The sequence below is a fragment of the Podarcis cretensis genome, assembly GCF_951804945.1.
Source record: "Podarcis cretensis genome assembly, chromosome: Z".
Lineage (NCBI taxonomy): Eukaryota > Metazoa > Chordata > Lepidosauria > Squamata > Lacertidae > Podarcis > Podarcis cretensis.
In genome coordinates, this window is record NC_137184.1 from 27,769,343 (window position 1) to 27,789,306 (window position 19,964).

The following is a 19,964-nucleotide window of genomic DNA, read 5'->3' on the forward strand; positions in this document are numbered from 1 at the left end:
CACCAGATTCTCCAAAGACACGTTTGCCATTGTTAGTCTGGTTGACTGCATTTGTGGATTCCTCAGTCAAAGGCAGGGTTGTTGGGGAGTGGTGGTGGCGGCAGCGCTAATAGTATACATGTTTTATAAATGAACATTGATTGCATCCGGTTATTCTGGCATGCTCCAAAATCTAGGCAAATGAGTAGTGACAAATGGCTGTCAGTAGCAGCATGGATAATGGGTGGTGGAGCCACAGAGGCACCCTCTGAGGCACCCACATCACAGCAGGGGGTGGCAAGGTTGTGTGCGAATATAGGTGCCGGATATGTGTTAGCACCCCTGTTGATGCATCCATATGGCCCCCAGCCTTGCCCCCATCCTGTCCAAGTAAGCAGCATTGACACCAGTGTTGGGAACATTGCTCTGTGGCTCTGCTTCACCTCATGTGGATCTGCCCACATGTTTCTAGAATTACCCACAGCAGAGTTTTATCTGGTCCAAGGAAGAATGAATTGTTTCAATCAGTGCATCTCCACATGGTTAGACATTCAAGATTCCATTATCCTGTTATCTGTACCTGTGTATGTGTGCATGTGTAGGATGTGTATGTGCATGTAATGTGTCAGAGAAATAGATGCATACACACAATCGTTGTGTAACTCCTTACAATATATTGTGAAATACATGCGTCTAAAATTAAATTAGTTTACCATATGTGCTGTGGTCTCTGTGTTTCATTCTAAGAGGGCTTTAAGACATTGCAAACAAGTGACCTGGCAGCCAACTGTGGAAGATGCCAAGCTAGCAGCTGGAGGAACTTTGGTGAAAAGTCCAAACCCACTCTGAGAATGTGTTCATTTACCATCCAGAGGATTAGGATCAGGCTGTAACTGTGTTGAATAGAATTTTGCAGGAAAACACAACAAAATTTCATATGCAATTGGAACACTTAATGTTTTGCCCCTTTTCATACCTGGGAAGGCTGGGGGCATCTGCTTCTTAAATGCTACTTGCCCCCAAATCTGTTATTTGTGAAAATTCATTCCTATGTTTTAAAACACATCACAGAGAAACAGTGGCATGGGCAGAATAAACAGCACTCTTTAGATTCTTATCATCAAAGGTCTTTGTGACATTTTGTCCCTTCTGTTTGTGTATATCTAGGAATCCTATGAACTCTGATACTGCATTTTCAAAATTCCTACAATGATGAATCCTGCACAGCTTGAGATCATGCATGTGCTGTGTTGTGGTCAGATAGAGTCTGGAAAAGACACACTAATATTGCATGGATTCCAGCTTATGTTTATTGAAAACTGCATGCTGAGGCCAAAAGAAGCATTTTATACTGCTATCCTAAACATATTTACCTAGGAACACAGTAGGACTTACTTCTGAGTATGCATGTCTAGGATTGTGTTGTTTACAATGGCACCTACTCTAGATCAGTCTTCTTCAATCTGGTGTCCTCAGATATTGTAGGACTACAGTACCCACCATCCCTGCCCATTGGTCATGCTGACTGGAGCTGATGGGAGTTGTAGTTCAACAACATGTAGAAGGCACCAAGCTTGTGAAAGCTGCTCTAGTGCACATGTATTTCATGTAGGCAAAAGGTATTTAAACCACAGGGTGTGTTCTTTCTTGTGCAGACATTAATTTTGCTTTTACAACATGCTTCTCTGTCTTCTTTCCCTAGGCATTTCCTATTTAAGCATGGATCTGGCTCGTCAGCTATCTTCAGTGCCGCCAGTCAGAATTACCCTTTAACTTCCAATACTGTTTATTCGCCGCCTCCCAGGCCACTTCCTAGAAGTACTTTTTCTAGACCAGCTTTCTCTTTTAACAAACCTTACAGATGCTGCAACTGGAAGTGTACTGCCTTGAGTGCAACAGCTATTACAGTCACATTGGCTTTGCTGCTTGCATATGTCATTGGTAAGCTTTGTGTTTCATTTTGGTGTTCTTATATTTTTTTCCACTTAATCTGCTTGTATGAGTATTATGCAGGGCAATTAACAGCACAATCCTATCTGTATTTAGTCCCATTGAGTTCAGTGAGGTTTACTCACAAGTAAGTTTGTGTAAGATTACAGCTAGTGTAAGACAGCATCATTTCCCATTCTGCCCAGTATTTGTCATGTGCAGCATTGTTTTATTACCTGCAGTTCATCTTCTCCCAAAACTTTGTCATTATTCTCACTTTCCATGGCTGAGAATTTATGCCCATGGTCCAGACTAGCAGTTACTAGAGTAGACCCACAAAATAAAAATGGCAGATATGGGGCAAGAGGAGGAATGGCAGTGGGGAGTTAAAGGAAGCAAAACAAACAAACAAACAAACAAACAAACAAACAAGAAATTGGGACCAAATCAGGTGTTTTCATGGTGGTTAGAGATGGAGGAATTTATACATGAGATTTCACAATTCCAACCTGATAGAGCTTTGCCCACACTGGGCATCCTCATCCATCAAGCACCTGGTTACATTGAAGCTTCTCGTCCACTGTTGGATAGGTATTGTTTCTTCCAATAAAACTAATTATATGCAAAATTATGCATAAAAATTTCATATAAAGGAATCAAGCTCAATGCAATGAAGTATTTCTGCAACAAGTGGCAGCACCTTGCAGCCAGACTGGAGAGGTAATTTAAGGTAATTTAGGCTATATGCAATTTTCGCTTTATATTCTGGTTTTGGACCCTAAAATCCACATAAGATGCAATTCCACTGTGCATCATGAACAATATTTGCCACCTTTCCCTGGCCGCAGGGAGGGTAGCATTGTGATGCGTGGATGGGATTGGGGAAAATAATGGAGGTCATAAAGCAGTATCAGGGTTTTCCATAATAAATGTATTGTGAATATGATCATTGGACTTAGGAAATTTGACCGCCTGCAGTATGCAATGTAGGAAACATGGGGAAACAGCAAGTGCAGAATCATTCATCATTGTAGATACAGTCTATGTCTGCTTTAGACAAACCCTTTCCCTGGTTTTCATTGCTGCAGTTATCCGGTTTCTGCCAAATTCACCAATCTTCCCTAGTTAAGGGAACCATTCTTCTGTTGCTTGAGCTGATATTAAGTTCTATCAACTGGATGTTTATTTGACAACAAGAGTCAGTCTGCATTCCTCCTTTTTTAAGTTACATTTGTGCATAAGGAACTGGCTGCAGGAATGGTCCTAACTTTGGTTGCCACTTAGCTTCAGGTTCCAGAGCTTAAAATCATGATGGAGGGGTGCACTGAAGATTTGCCTGCAGTGTACCTGCAGGTGGGGCTTCCTCTTCAGGAGAGATATGGCAAGGCTTCCAATTGAAGGGACACTTATAAATGCATTCAATCAAACAACCTTATAACCTTCAGATTTTCATGCTTGACATGTGATGGTCTGAACAGACCACATTCATTGCAACATTGTGTGCATGCCCCTGCCATCCCTACTATTCAGGCAAATGAACAGGACTTTTGCAGAAATGTAAACATCTGGAGATGGGACGCAGGTGGCGCTGTGGTCTAAACCACTGAGCCTAGGGCTTGCCGATCGGAAGGTTGGTGGTTTGAATCCCCATGACAGGGTGAGCTCCCGTTGCTCGGTCCCTGCTCCTGCTAACCTAGCAGTTCGAAAGCACATCAAAGTGCAAGTAGATAAATAGGTATCGCTCCAGCAGAAAGGTAAACGGCCTTTCCATGCGCTGCTCTGGTTTCGCCAGAAGCGGCTTAGTCATACTAGCCACATGACCCGGAAAAACTGTCTGCGGACAAACGCCGGCTCCCTCGGCCAGTAAAGCAAGATGAGCGCCGCAACCCCAGAGTCATTCACGACTGGACTTAACTGTCAGGGGTCCTTTACCTTTAAACATCTGGAGGCAGAAACATAGTTTTTCCAGCAACAAATCATAGGGGTCCTTTCTGCTGTCTGTGTTTCGTTAACTTACTATGTGTTAAACATAACAGCAGTGTACATTATATATTGGACTAAACGTAGCATGTTTTATTGCAGTAAGTGTTACCATTATTTCAGTAATCCATAAATACACCTTCATGCTTTATAGGACAGAACTGCATTGCCTCTTTCTGCAGATGTTTAAAGAAAGAACCTTGTTTGTAGTAATCAACCAGTCATTTAATCCAAAATTGTGATTGTCCCCACCTCCACAGCATAATGCTGGCTGGGGCTGAACATAGTCCAGAAGGTCTGGAGGGCACTGGGTTAGCAAGGGCTGCTTTAAGACAAAACAAAGGAGCTTCTGCAAACTTTTTGGCTGGATCAGAAATCAGCTATTGATTCACTCGTACAGCAAGCCATGGTAGGTCACAACAGAGTCTGAAAAAACAAGTTTGAATATGCAAGATTAATTAGGTTCCCATTGTTGTTGATGATGATTATATTATTGTTATTGCAGTGCTGTTCTTCATCATCTTTGCTTTGTTCATAGGCTCCAAAGGAGAGTATCAAAGGGTTGGTCATTATGAATTGATCCATAATTAATCATTTGCTCACACCTTTCAGAAATCCTCATGCTAGAATAGAGGAGAATAAATAAATGTTAACTCATAGAAATAGAAAAATGCCAGGAGGATTAAAAGGGCAGACGCCTTATGGAAAGCAAAGCAGTATTTGTGGAGTGAAATGTCTTCTGTTGTACTCAAACCCATGGGGATCCATTTGCCTAACCTTTACACTTCTGTCTGCAAGCACGTTTCTCCACTGTCCTAGGCAGTATATGTTTGGTCTTCTTTTCCTCTCTTGTCCTCAGAACTGATTTGATAGGTGTGGGAAGAAGATGCTGTTTTGTATGCTAGATGCTACCAGGTGCTTAACAAAGCCTCTTTGCCACTCTGAAAGGGCAAGCAAAACGCCCTGTTGCTTCCTAATGGTTATCTAGTCCCTAACACTGACCAGCTCGTCCTGAAAGGTCAAACTCTCATTTGTATTTTGGATGGTGTAATCTTTCAAATTATGCCTGATGGAGCAGTGAATTTTCTAATTAAATAGAATCCATGGGGCTTGCAGAATTATTACCTTGCAGGGGGGAGGTTAAGCCTTCTGTGGTCCAACCAAAAATCTCCTCCTCCAAAGTTCTCTTTGCACCAGGAGGGAAGCCTCCATTTGTATCGGTGGACGCTGTTCTTCCCTCTCAGTACAAATTGCATTGGGGGGGGGGGAGGAGATTTTTCTACCCCTGGAGTCCTTGTCATTCCACTGTGGCTGATATTTTACATCAGAGTTGGAGAGCCTGAGGGACCCAATTTCTGACCCTCAGAACTTTCCTCTGCTTCACACCCTGAGCGTGTTTGTGGGCTGCATTGTGTCCTTCAACTCTGGTAATATATCTTGTCTGGATAGATGCATGGCCTGGAGAGAGTCCCAAGCATAGCTGTCAACCTTCCCTTTTTTGGCAGGGAATTCCCTTATTCCAGCGTCGTTTCCCGCTGCTATCCCGGATTGTTAGATATCCCGTAGACTGTCCCCGGGACAGGGGAAGCTGCTGATCTCTTATTTTTGAGGCTGCTGATCTCTTATTTTCAAATCTGAAAGTTGACAGCTATGGTTGCAAGGAGCAGTTGGCACTGGAGACCCACATTTGACCCATGTGTCAGAGGTTCCCCACCACTGATGTGGTGTTTGAAATCCACCATTCACTTGCACAACATTTTCCGTTTACTAGTTAGAAGAGCTGCTGAGTGAGGAAGGAGGGGAAAGAAGCTACAAGTATGTGTAATTTCTCAGAGTCAAATATTTAAGAGTCAGTCAGGACATAGAATTGAAGAGCTGCAAAGGAACCCTGAAGATAATCTAGTTCAATCCAATCCCGTAACCGAGGCGGGATTTGCTGTGCCTAAACTAAATCTTTATCCAAGCTCTTCATGAAAAGGATCCAGGAAAAGTAATTCTCCATCTTCCCTGGGCAACCTTACTCTATTTGGCTAACTCCTCATTTGGTTAAGATGTTTTATCTGATCTCAAATTACTTTCCTGTAGTTTAAATCCCTTTCATGTGTCTGTCTTGTGGCTGAGAGAAATTTATCTCTCTTGTGGAAATCTTTTAAGCATTTTAATGCTGTGGATCTAACACAATCTTAAAAATTTGCCTTGGCTGGTAACACAAGTAGGAGTATGCCCTGCTACAGCGAAAAAGAAAAGGAAGGAGAAGCCATTCTGTTAAAGCCATCACCTTATCTTAGTCAATTGATCATCTGGCTTTTGTTTGATTGATTGTATAAAGATAAATTTTCATAAGAATAAAACAATCATTCTAAACTAAAAGACAGGCTTTATCTGAGTTGGATTGGATTGACACTTAATTCTACTTAGAGTAAACCCACTGAATTAGTCATTGATTTCTACTAAGCAGTTGGCTATTGTGAGAACAGGATGCTGGACTAGGTTTCCCTTTGGCCTGATCCAGTGGGATTCCTATGTCCTTAAGTATGACTAAGTCTGGATCCAACCCATAATATTTAGATGCTGTACACCCATTTCAGAGCAAAGGTTACCTTAGAAGAAGCAGTTTTTCCATCTTGTATGGCAAGCACCTAAAAACTTCTGTTTTTGTAAATACTTGTAATTTTAAATAATTCATTTTTTAAAAAACAACAACATGATCCACTGCTATCCAATCAACCAGTAACGCTTTAACCAATCAGAAGATTTTCAGTCAATAAATCTGACTGGTTTAATCATCCAAAACTGCAATCATAAACACACTTACTGAGATGTTACCCTAATTGATTGCACCCCCCCCCCCATAAACATACACAGGATTGCACTAAGCAGTTGCAATCCAGTGTACCCTTCCTTGAGGAAATGCTTCATTGAACAGGGTGGAACTTATTTCTGAGTACACCTGCATAAGGATTGTACTTTACACACCATATCCTACGCTTGACAAAATAACCACCAGGCCTCAGTGTTTATCCTCCACATAACTTTTAAGTGGAGCTGGAAATGAATCGCAGAGCTCAAACATTCAATGGATTCTACTGTAGGACCTTTGAAATGGTGGTGCCTCATTGCCTCATTGTCAGGATAGGGTTAGGGAATGCCAAAGATGGTGTAGGGATAGGCGAATCTGTCAATTTCATTTTCTCCTAGTTACTCATTCTTTCCAGTCCAAAGTTCAATTTTCCGCATTTCCACATCAGCTTGCAATATTTTTTCATTAAGTCCTCATGAAAATTCATCAGGATCTTATTGCTGATTTCCCCTAATACACACGTTTGTAAGCAATTTAGCCCATTAAACACATATTTGCAAAGATATCCCCCTTAAAACAATGCAATTGTGTAGGTTATTTTCACTAAAATGTGTGGTTTTTATGCAAGTGTTAGTAAATGCTTGGCTAGAGGTGCATCTCAGAATTCAGAGAAGTGTGGATTTCAAGCGATGGCTGTTTCAGTTCTCTCTAAGTTGCACTCATAAGTGCAACTTAGATAGGATCACCCTTAAATGTGAACTGAATTGAATTTCTCCCTCATCCCCAGTTGTTTGGCACTTAACTTTTGCACCAGGAGTCCCTGGATATTGCTGCAGTGTGGATAGTTACTTCAAGGCTGGATCATGGGTGAGCCATGCGCTGAGAACTGGTAGCCATGGGACAAGCCAAAGAGAACCAAAGAGCAAGTCTGAAACGAAACCAGGAGACAGAGCCAAAAAACCCCCATAAAAATAATACAACCACATCAGAGTTCAGGAAGACCTTGTGGTTCAGACAAGACACAACTGAGGCAGGAAGCACTCTTATACTCCTACCTGTCCATGGAGAATCCAGTGACCAGTAGGTAGAGTCTGTCCAGGGCATGAATGTGCTTCACTGAGAAGCTGCCTAAACTACAAACGAAAGGCAGTTGCCTTTCATTTGTAACACCATGCAAGGGAGCTCCACACAGATCTGTCAGCTCCTAACAAATCATCACTTGGTGCTTGATCCATGACTGGTCTTAGGCCTTTGAGCCTTAAGCCCAGCACCACAGCAAATATTCCATCATCACAGCAAATAGCATAGGCTACAAGGCCATCGTTGCATTTAATTTGGAGGAAAGCCCTGTGGATATATCCACAGAGTTTACTTCCTGGGAAATGTATGTGGGTAGAGGTGCAATTGACAGTTAAGTGCTGAGGCGGCTGCATTTGCTGATGTACCTGAGTACACCACAAAAGTGATCTTTATGTTGGGATACTGCAGGAATGGCACACTTGGAGAAAAGGTCAGTGCATATGTTTGCAAGGGTCTTCCTCACCTTGATGTTCTCCTATGTTTTGAACTGCAATTCTCACAATCTGTGACTGCTGGCTACTACGTTGGCTGGGTTTGGAGGGAGTTGCAAAACATCTGAAGGCCATCACATTGCGGAAATCTGGTTTAGAACATACATGATCACAGTTATCCAAAACATGGGGAATCTTTGGCACACCATATGTTGCAGTGCAACTCTCAATATCCCTGACCATTGGCCATGTGTGCTGGGGCTCTCCAGAGTTGTAGTTCAACAATATCTGGAAGGCCAAAGGTTTCCTACATCTGATTTATCCTGAAAGCTGAGAGCAATATATATGTTTAAACAAATACATAGCTTTTCCTTTTTTAGTCTGATAACCATCCTGTGATATGGCTTACATTGGGGGATTGTTATTGGCCCACACTTGCCTAAAAAGATAATTATTGGCCCAAGTTCTTCCAATGAATGTTGCTCTTCCTGTCCAACGTCAGCACCCAGTCTACCACACTGAGCTGAAGAGGCTGCCAGTTTTTAATTCAATTAGTTGCACAGCAATTAGATGAAAGATCATCTTCCCAGTTCGTCTCAATAAAGGTCAATAACGGCAATATAACCTTGTAATAATGGAATATCACAAGGGACCATAGCAGCTGAGCTATGCAAGGGAAAATGTGCTCTGCAAACTAGAGCAACATCCTACAGCTAGTGCCCACTAATTGTATTTATAAATCTTCTCTTCACACAAAAAAGTCCTCAAGTTAATGTAGAATAAAAATACACAAATATTAATGTGCTTCTGAGGTTCGGAAAGTTTGGTCAAGAAAATGCCTTTTGTGCTTATAGTGGGCTAAATGACAGCTAATATATATCCTGCCATGTACTCTTTTCTTAGCAGAATATACACGTTTTTCTTTTCAACTCTCGAGTAGGAATTATTCCTTGTATTGAAACTTTTGGCCAGAGCTCTTGGTATATCCTTTTCAATGTACTCTTTTCCAGCAGGTTATCTGAGAGACTAAGGAAAAAAAATCATTCTCCTCTCCTGAAAATTGCCTACCCCCAATGCATACCATGAATTTGGGGGAAATCGTTTTTCTGATTTATCAATGAGGAACATTATGTATAATTATTGGAGGGGCATTAATCAGTGGTGTTTCCTTTGTTACCTCTTCTGTTTCCACTGGTGGTTGCTGTGGAACTCCTGCTAGTGCCTCCCCCCGCCCCATGTCTCCTTGGGAAATTGCTACACCATGGCTTAGCATTATTTGGAGGGGGCATTTGTAGTGGAGGGCGGCAGGGGCAAATAGGAGCTCCATTACAACTTGTGATTGCAAATAAAATAAAAAAGGGAATGAAGGAAAGGAAAATACAAAATTGGCAACATAGGAAGAGTCTGCTAGATCTGGCCAATGACCTATCTAGTCACAGAATCAAAGAATTGCAGAATTGGAAGGGACCCAAAGGGTCATCTAGCCCAACTCCCTACAATATGAGAACCTCAACTAAAACATCCATGATAGATGATCATCCAACCTCTGTTTAAAAACCTTCAGTCCACAATCTCTTGCGGGAGTCAGTTCCACTGTCGATCAGCTCCTGCTTTCAGAAAGTTCTTCCTGAAATATAGTTGGAATCTGCTTTCTTGTAACTTGAAGTTATTGGTTTAGGTCCTACTGTCAGGAGCAAGCCAGCAGTAAATCACATGGAGTAAGTGAAGTTAATTCTTTAGAATTAGAGTCCCCTCCTTTCTGGGGTTTCCCCCAAGCAATCTGAGAGTGTGCCTGTGTGGCTGCCTTTGCTCCTCCTCCTTCATGCCTCTCCTTGCCCTGGGAGACCAGGGGGAAGAGGAGCTTGTCACAGCAGGAAAGGCAGACATCCATGGTTCTTCGCAAGCCTGTCTCATTCCGCCTCTCATCTTCAATAGTCTAGTGTCCTGTTCTCAGACTTGCCAACCAGATGCTTGTGGGAATCTTGCAAGCTGGACATGGGCAGAACTCCTCCCCTTGTGGGGTTTCCAGCAACTGGTATCCAGAAGCATTACTACCTCCAACTATGGAGGCAGAGCACAACCATCATGGCTAGTAGCAACTGATAGCTCTCTCCACCCACGTCCCGAGGTACCACTGTATAATTCACCCCTTTTTTTGCACTTTTCTTGCACGGCCAAGAAAAAATTCCAAGAAGAAAAGTAAGGGGCGCATGATAGAGCTATGTAAAATAATGCATGGTGTGGAGAAAGTTGTTAGAGGGGAAAGCAGTGGAACAAGAGGAAGTATTGATAAGCCCTCTGGCTATTAGCCACAATAACTGTGTTCTACCTCAGTTGAATGGGACCCAGGCGCCGCTGTGGGTTAAACCACAGAGCCTAGGACTTGCCGATCAGAAGGTTGGCAGTTTGAATCCCCGCGACGGAGTGAGCTCCCGTTGCTCGGTCCCTGCTCCTGCCAAGCTAGCAGTTCAAAAGCATGTCAAAGTGCAAGTAGATAAATAGCGGGAGGGTAAATGGTGTTTCCGTGCGCTGCTCTGGTTCGCCAGAAGCGGCTTAGTCATGCTGGCCACGCCGGCTCCCTTGGCCAGTAAAGCGAGATGAGCGCCGCAACCCCAGAGTTGGTCACGACTGGACCTAATGGTCAGGGGTCCCTTTACATTTAACTTTTTACCTCGGTTGAAGGCAGCAATTTGCCTTTGAATACGAGTTGCTCGGATTTTCAAGGGAAGAGTACTATTGTGCTCAGGTCCTGCTTCTGGCCTTCCCAGTGTCATCTAGTTGGCCACTGTAAGACTAGATAGTGGACTAGATAGTCTTTGGCCTGATGTGACAGGGCTCATTTTATGCACGGCTGGCTCCCAGGTTTGAGGAAATCTGGGCAAAGTATCCTCTCATGCAATAACAAGCAGACCTAGTTTGCAAGAATCCAGCCTTTCCGTGATATTTCCCAATTATAATTCCTAGTTTAAGGGAAATGTAATATGGTTTGCCAGGAGAAGTCATTTGGACAACTTGGCCCAGGCTGTTCATCTGGAAACTCTTCTTACCGGTTCCATCTCCTCCACTCACCTGGAAGATAAGTCACGTTGGCTTGATAAATACATACTGCACTGATTTATGTTTTATTTTTAATTCATGGATCCACTGTAGGGAGTCTCTTGTGTTTCAGCCAAGCTTCATATTTTGTTCGCTGCCAAACTTTGCAGAACACAAGTTGACAAGCTGTGCTTACACAGAAGGTAGATAAGAATAAATTCAATTTAATCATTGGCTTTGTAGCAGATGGTGGGTTAATCCAGTTTACAAAATGTAATCTGCAAAAATAAAAAAATAAAAATGCACTACTACTACTACGGAGAGAACCATAACCCATGTGCAGTTTTGCAGGTTTCTTTCCCAAATATATGACACCATTTGAAAGATAAATAATATGTTATCTACACATGCCAAGGTTTTCTTTTCATTAAACAATAAAAAAGCAGCATAATGCAGTTACATACTTCAGTTGTTGAGCTCTCGTACCTTGTAGAGAAAGGGCCATAGCTCAGTGGTAGAGCATCTGCTTTGCATGCAGAAGGCTCCAGGTTCAATCCTGGTGGGGCTGGGAGAGAATCCCGCCTGAAATCCTGGAGAACCCCTGCCAAGCGATGCTGAGCTAGATGAATCAGTGGTCTGACTCGGTTTAAGGCAGCTTCTTATGTTTCTATGTGTCTGGCTACCTTAATCGTCACATTAAGAGTAACAGCACAGCAACCCACTCAGACCTTAAGATGACAGGTAAAATTTAGGGGTTACTAATAAAAGCATTACCTATGCAACACTTCAGTTATATGAGTAGTGGAGGCATTATGGAAGATGGAGACACCCCAAGCAGATTCTACAGCTTCATCCACAGGGTTGCATTGGCTTCTGTCATCTCCCATGAAGCTGAGAGCTCCTCTGTTAAGGGAAGAATGACTTTGCCTACTTCCTTTTCCCATTCTCATTTATGTAAAGGCCTGGTCCTTGTGATGTGAAAAAACTATGTGTAGGCAATACACTCATACTTCAGGGAAGGGAAGGGTGAGTTTATTGAAGAAAACAGATATGGATGGAAACAGAGCTTTTCCAGCTAACCTGTTTCTTGAGCATTCATCCTGCTTTGCTTGCACAAAGCTTACACAGAGGTCAGATAATGTCTACTTTTTAGTGAGCATTCATCCTTATTTGTTTCCAGGGTGTTTATATGTTTTGCTATTAACAATCCATTCATCTTGCAGTTTTTAGTGCATTTCCCTATCACATTCCTAGCCACAAAAGTATGTTTGTTTCTTTTTTAAAAAAGGTATATTTGTTGTACTAAAGGGGCAGAGCAATTGAATCTACTTTAATTGTACAAACCTAGATGTCTGGCATGTGTTTGAATGTCTCACAAACTAATGACGCCTACAGATAAATTTATAATTACAAGCAGCGACCATTTTAGGCGTGTAAAAATGACACACAATCGCTGACACACAGGTGCTTCTTGACCTGGAAGAGGGAATAACGGGGGCAGAACAGAGAATGGGACTCATCACATCTCACTTATGTGTGCTCTGCACAAATAAAATGATTATCACCAGTATGGATTGGTTCGGGTGCAAAACCAAACATTGCAATTCACCATCCAAATTCCATCCATGCCTTGGGGGGTGGGTTTGGAAAAATAATCCATAAAAATGAAGCAGTGTCTGATAATGTGTTCATTCATTCATTTAAAATATTTACTATCCTACCCTTTGGTTTAAACTGCTTCCACGTTGCCCATTCCACTTCAATACATTTCGTTGATGGAGGCAGGGACTTAACTTCAAAGGAATTGGTAAGAAGAATGAGAGGTTATTAGTTAGAAGGAAAGGGCCCTGTCGTGGGGGCATAGCATTACACAAAATGGCTATCGTGTGAGCCTGGCAAAATAAAACAGCTGCAACATTTAAAAGAGTACCCACATCAGCCACTAACATCCTCACAGAGAGAAGCTGTTTGTACCACTCATCTATTCTGAACCAAATGGAGGGATGGAACTCAGTTCTGCCATCCATGAAATATAATCAGGTTTAAGGGGGCATGTTCAATGTAGGAGAGACTAAGGCAGTTCAAACAGGAACTGAGCAGGAATATTGTGGGTTATTGAGAGGATATTTGCTGAGACCTTTGTAGGTGCAACACGGAGTACCATGTCCTTGGTGTGAGCAGTGTTTTATCTAGATGGGCCAGTGATCTGATACTTTGTAGTGGGGGTGGTGGGTGGGGGTCTTCCAGATGTTACTGAACTATATCTCCCATCATCCTCAGCTGACATGGCCAATAGCTAGGGCTGATGGGAGCTGTATTCCAGCAACATCTGGAGGGCCAAAGGCTTCGCCCTCCTGCTTTATAAGGCATCTTCCTATCTACCAGTAGCTAAGCCTGTGCCAGATGCTAGCATTGTATCAGTGCCTTCCTCTGCAGTCTCAGATAATGACTTTTAATAAAGCAATAAAGTTTGGGTAGCATCTTTGCCATAAATTTACCTATGGACTGACTTTAGTTTCTGAGACAATTTAGTTTATTTTCCACTTGGCACTGAGAATGTTGCTAGTATTAGCTTAGGAAGCCATATGCACTGTGAGGTCATCCACTGCTCTCAAGAATGGGGTGCCTTTAAAACAACATTCTTCCTCATTAGGGTGTGCTGAATTTTTCAGCTTCCGAAATCCAAAAAATGAGGGGAATTTAAAAGATACTTTGGTTAAATTAGTATAATTTAGTTCTGCTTGGTAAGTAAAATGTGCATTTTACTTAAATTTTGCAAAGAAATAATTAAAATGATTGTCAAGTATTTGTAGTTGTTGTTATTACTATTATTATTAAGCATTACCTGACATTTTCAGAAGGTGCAATTAAAATTATTTGGTTTTCTGAGAACAGTTTATGTGCTTCTTCATCAGACATAGACTTGCCATGTTAAATGTTGCCCAATACACAAAAATAATGTTGTTGTTGTTTAGTCGTGTCCGACTCTTCGTGAAAAATAATAGCAGATTTTAATTTCTCATGTCGAAAAACCTCAGGCAAGTAAGTTGTGTCATTTTAGTTTCACCCCCTAAAATGACACAACCTACTGCCTGAGGTGGTTGCCTCACTCTGGCTAATAGGAGGGCCACCTCTGAAGAAGAGGGAGCTCTTGGTCGTGCTTAGGTTTAAATTGGGTAAGCCACACCCCTGGTTGACCGGATTTGTTGGCCATGGGGCGTGACATGGCCAGGACTCCCAGTGACGCAGGTGGCATCACCACGCCACGCCCCCCGCTGCACACGGGGAGAGCACATGGCCTGCCTGCAACCCCACCCCCCCTGGGAAGGGGAGTGGCCTACTATTTTAGATGTGGAACATGCAACAAAAAGTTGCCGTGGAAGTTCCTGTTCGGTGTTCTAAACACCTGCAGCCCTATTCCAGGATTCTCCATTCCATTCCCTCTCAGCTTATTGCAGTAAACAAACCTATCAGTCTGTCTGTACTGTAAAATGAAATAGTTTGCAGAACAAGTCGTCTCCTGGGTTAGCTTGCCATGGCAACATTCATTCTTTTGTTGTTTTTCATTTGCTGGCTTCAACCAGCTAGCCATATTTCTTCTTCAAGGACAAATCAGAGAAGCATAGACTGTGATTCTGTGTCAGTAATGGAACTAAATAAATTCATCATAATGAACAACTTTGCATCTGGCTGGACTTGAGGACCATTCTGGATGATCTACTTTTTTCTTTAAAAACGTTTAGGGGTACCCTCATTTTCCTACTCATATTAAAATGCTACCCCTCAATGAGGCCAAACTTAAGATTCACAAAATGTTTAAGGGTATGCGTACCCCTGCGCCCCCCCCCAGGAAAAAACCACACTGCCAGAATTGCAATTCTTGAAGCCAGGAGATTTCAGTGACTGCTTTCTCTCAGAGCCTCTTGGACTCAAGAACTGTTAATTTTGGTGAGATTTCTTGTGGGAATTACACAAACACACTCCTCTCCATCTCACATTTTCCAGACATATTGACATGAAGAAGTAGCAGCGGCATTCAGCTTGGAACTAGGCAGCCTTTGGATAAATGGGTTTGTTGTGTGCCAGTATACCCAGAATCATCTGAAATTAATAGCCTTAGGAAAACAGCTTTCAGGGTTCTGTATTCTGCAAAAAGACGCCAAAATAATACCTTTACCCAAGGTGTATCTGAAGAAGTGTGCATGCACACGAAAGCTCATACCAATAACAAGCTTAGTTGGTCTCTAAGGTGCTAATGGAAGGAATTTTTGTTTGTTTGTTTGTTTGTTTTGACCTTTACCCAAGGATAAGGGATAAATTCCATCAGTTTGCATTTAAAGGTAAACCTACCTAATTCACATTCTGAAAGTATAAGAGACCTGAAACACAGCCATCCTTTGAAATTCAAACATTTCTGAGTTATGCAATTTTCCAACCAAGTAGTGTGTACCAAAATGCACATATTTGTGAAAATAACATACAAATAACTTACATTGTTTTAGGGATAAACTGATCTGAAAAAATGTGTATTGGGCAGAATTTAATACAAACACGTGCATATTAGGAGAAATTTGCACTGAAGTAGCGATGAATTCTCATGAGGACTTATTTATTGTTTTAATAAATGCCAAACTGACATGGAAATGGAGAACCGCAGGCTGGAAAACTTAATGGTCAGGGGTCCCTTTACCTTACCGATTAGCCTATCTGCATGCATTTTTTAAAAGGGGGTTACATTTCCCACTCTAATTCTGAACATTTAAATCAGTTTAACGCAGGATGAAAACGCAGATTCTGCTACTACTGTTTAAACCAGGGCCGGGATTGGAAGCTCAGAAGCTTTAGAAAAGAGAACACTGCTTAATCCTTTTCTTGGCTCTTACCAGCCCCGATTCCAAACCTATGTTTTAGATGTTGGCAGGAGAGTTGCTTGTACAAGGGAGTGGTAGTGAGGAGAGAAGCAGTGGGTGATGGGAGGGTTAAGCATCCTTCTTCCACTCCTTCCCCAAACCATTTTACTGCATACTGTGCCCTTCTAGCTTCAATTTGCATAGGCGAAACAGCCTCCAGGTTTGAAAAGGTTGCAGTAGAGTGTGTAATTTCACCCACACATTCAGCGTTACAACTTTCCATGCAATATATATAACTTACAAAGCCTTTGTCCCTTGAATTGCAAGCATTTTTGTTAATTGCTGAGGAAATTCATCATCTAGTATTGGCTGATCTCCAAAAGAAAAGTGCGGAAACTAATTAAACATTTAGTTTAAGGTGAAATTAGCATACTTAGAATTCCAATTTATTCCAAACACAATAATTGACTTCTGCAGAAGCTTCCCCACTACCTTTTTTCTTCATGTAATAAAGGTGGGCATAAATTAATTGTGCGTCTTTTTTCTTCTCCTCCTCTCACCCTCTCCTTTAACAGCAGTACATTTATTTGGCCTAACTTGGCAGCTACAGCCTGTTGGAGGGCACCTTTATGAAAATGGAGTCAGTAAAGGAAGCAAAGGCACAGAGTTCCTGGACACAACCTACTCACCCATCGGAGGGAAAGGTTCTGATAAAACAGAAAGAAAAGGTACATCCCTTTCTCGTTCTAATGCTTAAGTCAAAGGTCACAAACACGATGACATTGAAGTCTTCCCCTCATCCCCCACAAAGCCTCTGCATCTTCTCCCTTCACTGCCCCCCTTGGTCATAAGGCAGTAAGGATGGTTACTTCTTTCTCCCTTGAATGCATAGAGCTGAAGGAGGAAATTGGAAAAGTGATACTTTCCAATTTTCCATTTCAGCTCTATGAGCTTTTAAAAGCTCAGATTAATTCTACTGTATCCCACTTTTACCCAGATTTCTTGGAAAAGCTACTTGCATGTCTGCTCGCTTTGTTGCTGTCTGTCTTTTGGGCAGGGTGGCAGAGGGACTGATTGGAGAAAAGGAGAGAGAAGGAACCAGGGGAAGTAGCACTCACAACATGAAAAAATCAAATATGCCCATTGGCCTAAAGAGTTTGTTGTCTCCTTGTTTAAGCTGTTGACATTGCTTTTCCAGTTCTACATGATACTATTACCAAACTGAGGCAGTGACCTATACAGCTGTTCTAGACTGTGCTTAGCAATAAAAGTTGCTCTGCTAGGCATCCATTTTGACATTGACTCTTCTAGGAAATAACTTGACAGCTTGTGTTCCTTCATAGCACAGAAAGGGGAATGAGCATAGATTATTTTTTGCTGTTTTGCTTAATTAACCCAAACTCTGTTACTGGAGAGGTATCATAGTTGTGGAACTCTAACTCTATTTATGGAAAGCACAGTGGTTGCCAAATTCTCTTCCCAGGGACTCAGAGAATTTGATCGGTCTTTCAAAGGAGCTTGGTGGTACTTGTATCTTGCACCAAGTCTTGAGCATCATTTATCATTATGTGCTAGTTTACACATTTAGCTGAATAGAGCAGAGAAGCTTTTTTTCTGGATGCTATCAAATCAGACTGGTGATGGTGGAAAGGGAATTGACATGTTTGAATGGTCCCCCATCATGGGAGGAATAAGTACTCATTAATGAGAAATTATGATGGCAATCAAATTTTGCACATTGACAGAGGCTGGTTCCTTTAAGGTGGCATTTCTGAACACTCTGGCATGTGGTTATGTTAGTATTTTAATAGGTTGCACTATGATTAAAAAATCGAGACATCCTATTGATGGCTGGTGCTTAGCAGGGAAGCATAATGAGATTGATTGTTTCAGGAATCAGTGATGATCTGCACACAGGCACTTCACTGGGAGGATAATTGGTGCTTTGCTGCTCAGATTTTCAATTTCTTGAAGCCATGAGCAATCAGTGATTAGAAGTCTGTCTTTGCTGTCAGTATGCTCAAAAATGATGTAAAAAGCAGGATAACGCATTTATAGTAGGAATACATTTTAAAACTTTATTTTATATAAGGTGCATTGAAGTGAACAGGAAAATGTCAAGAGAATAATAAGCATTGCTGTTTTGGAAAGCTCATCACTTGACAAAAGAGAAGCTTCTTGAAATACCAGACACAGAACCCAATTTTATGAAAGCATGGAAGACCACCTGCTCTGCATACAGAAGGTCCCAGGTTTAATCCTTAGTATGTTGTGGCACCTTCCAGATGTTGTTGGACTACAGCTCACATCAGGCCTAACCAGCACAGCCAACAGCTAGCAATGATGGGAACTGTAGTCAAGCAATATGTGGAAGGTACCACATTGGCTAGTGTAGACTATGCTGAGCTAGACAGTGAAATAATCTGACACAGTATAAGGCAACTTCCTAGGTACCTAAGTTTACTTTGAAGTAAATCCAACTGAGTTCATTGAGGCTTACTCCCAAGTCAGTGTAGTTATGGTTTTAGACTATGGCTGCGATCCTATGAGCACCTATTTGACAATATGTCTAATTTAACTCAGTGGGACTTCCTTCTAAATAAACTTGCATAAGATTGGGATCCATGTCTGATAAACCTACTAACCACGCTGTTCCATCTCCCACAGTAATACCCATGGCAAAAAAATAACAACCAACTAATTAATGCTAAGCATTAAACCAGGGGCTTGAGAAGCTTATTGTGTGTAAACATCCTGAATTCTATCCATTGTGATAAAAAAAGAGCTTCCCACTCTTTTGCCTTTGGGAAGTTAAAGCTAAATTATTCAAGGCGTTGTGTTGCCTTCCAAAATCCATCCATTTACAGCAGGACTGGGAAACCTGTAGACCTCAGATGGTTGCTGGACTCCACCCCTACTACACCTCACCATTGCCCAAGCTAGGTGGGGTTGATAGAAGTTGGAGTCTGGTGACATATGGAATGCCACGGGTTTCTCAGCTCTCCTAGATAGGCATCCTCTGGATGCTATAAAATATAAAAATCTCTGGTTATCAAATGAGAAAATGAATGTGAGCTGTGAATAACAGCTTGAGGTTGAAATTTGAGTAGCTCTAAGATAGCAGGTAAAGGTAAAGGACCCCTGAACAGTTAATTCCAGTCAAACTTGACTACGGGGTGTGGCACTCATCTCCGCTTTCAGGCTTAGGGAGCCGGCGTTTGTCCACAGACAGCTTTCCGGGTCATGTGAAGGAGGGAAGCCCAGCCAGATGGGCGGGGTATAAATAATAAATTATTATTATTATAATAAATTATTATTATGTGGCCAGCATGACTAAACCGCTTCTGGTGCAACGAAACACAATGACAAAAGCCAGAGCACACAGAAACCCTCTTTACCTTCCCACCACAGCGGTACCTGTTTATCTTCTTGCACTAGTATGCTTTCGAACTGCTAGCTTGGCAGGAGCTGGGACAGAGCAACAGGAGCTCACCCCGTCATGGGGATTCGAACCACTGACTTTCCGATCAGCAAGCCCAAGAAGCTCCGTGGTTTAGACCACAGCAGCACCAACTCCTTTTCTGAGATAGCAGTAATGGGTGGTCAGTTCTTTGCTTAGTTTTTCCTCATTCTGGGCCTCAGCAATGCAAATCAATAAAGAAGAACAGAGCAGGGGGACGGCTTGCTTTGAAATGAGTTGGAACTTTCTGAGCTTTGGTGGGGGGAGCTTGACCTGAGGAAGGAGAAGTAGGTAGCATGTGGCAAAGAGCACCCATCAGCCCAACCAGTAGCAACTGATGTGCAGAGTGTCTTTATGCTGAGGTTCATGGGGGCTTCTTTGAACTCAAGGAGGGCTAGCCCTACTATAGGGCAATGTGT

General features: G+C 42.1%; 1 protein-coding gene and 1 long non-coding RNA gene across 11 annotated transcripts in view; one reads left to right on the forward strand and one right to left on the reverse strand.

The window, feature by feature from the left end:
* LOC307207744 overlaps positions 1-19,964 on the reverse strand; it is a 962,945-nt gene that overhangs the window by 756,010 nt on the left and 186,971 nt on the right. The window lies entirely within an intron of this gene.
* TENM1 (teneurin transmembrane protein 1) overlaps positions 1-19,964 on the forward strand; it is a 399,682-nt gene that overhangs the window by 212,817 nt on the left and 166,901 nt on the right. For all 10 annotated transcript variants that reach the window (XM_079961576.1, XM_079961584.1, XM_079961581.1 and 7 more), the window contains 2 exons: positions 1,682-1,920; positions 16,661-16,813. In XM_079961576.1, the coding sequence (XP_079817702.1) occupies positions 1,682-1,920; positions 16,661-16,813 (392 nt within the window). The remainder of the gene's footprint in view (positions 1-1,681; positions 1,921-16,660; positions 16,814-19,964) is intronic.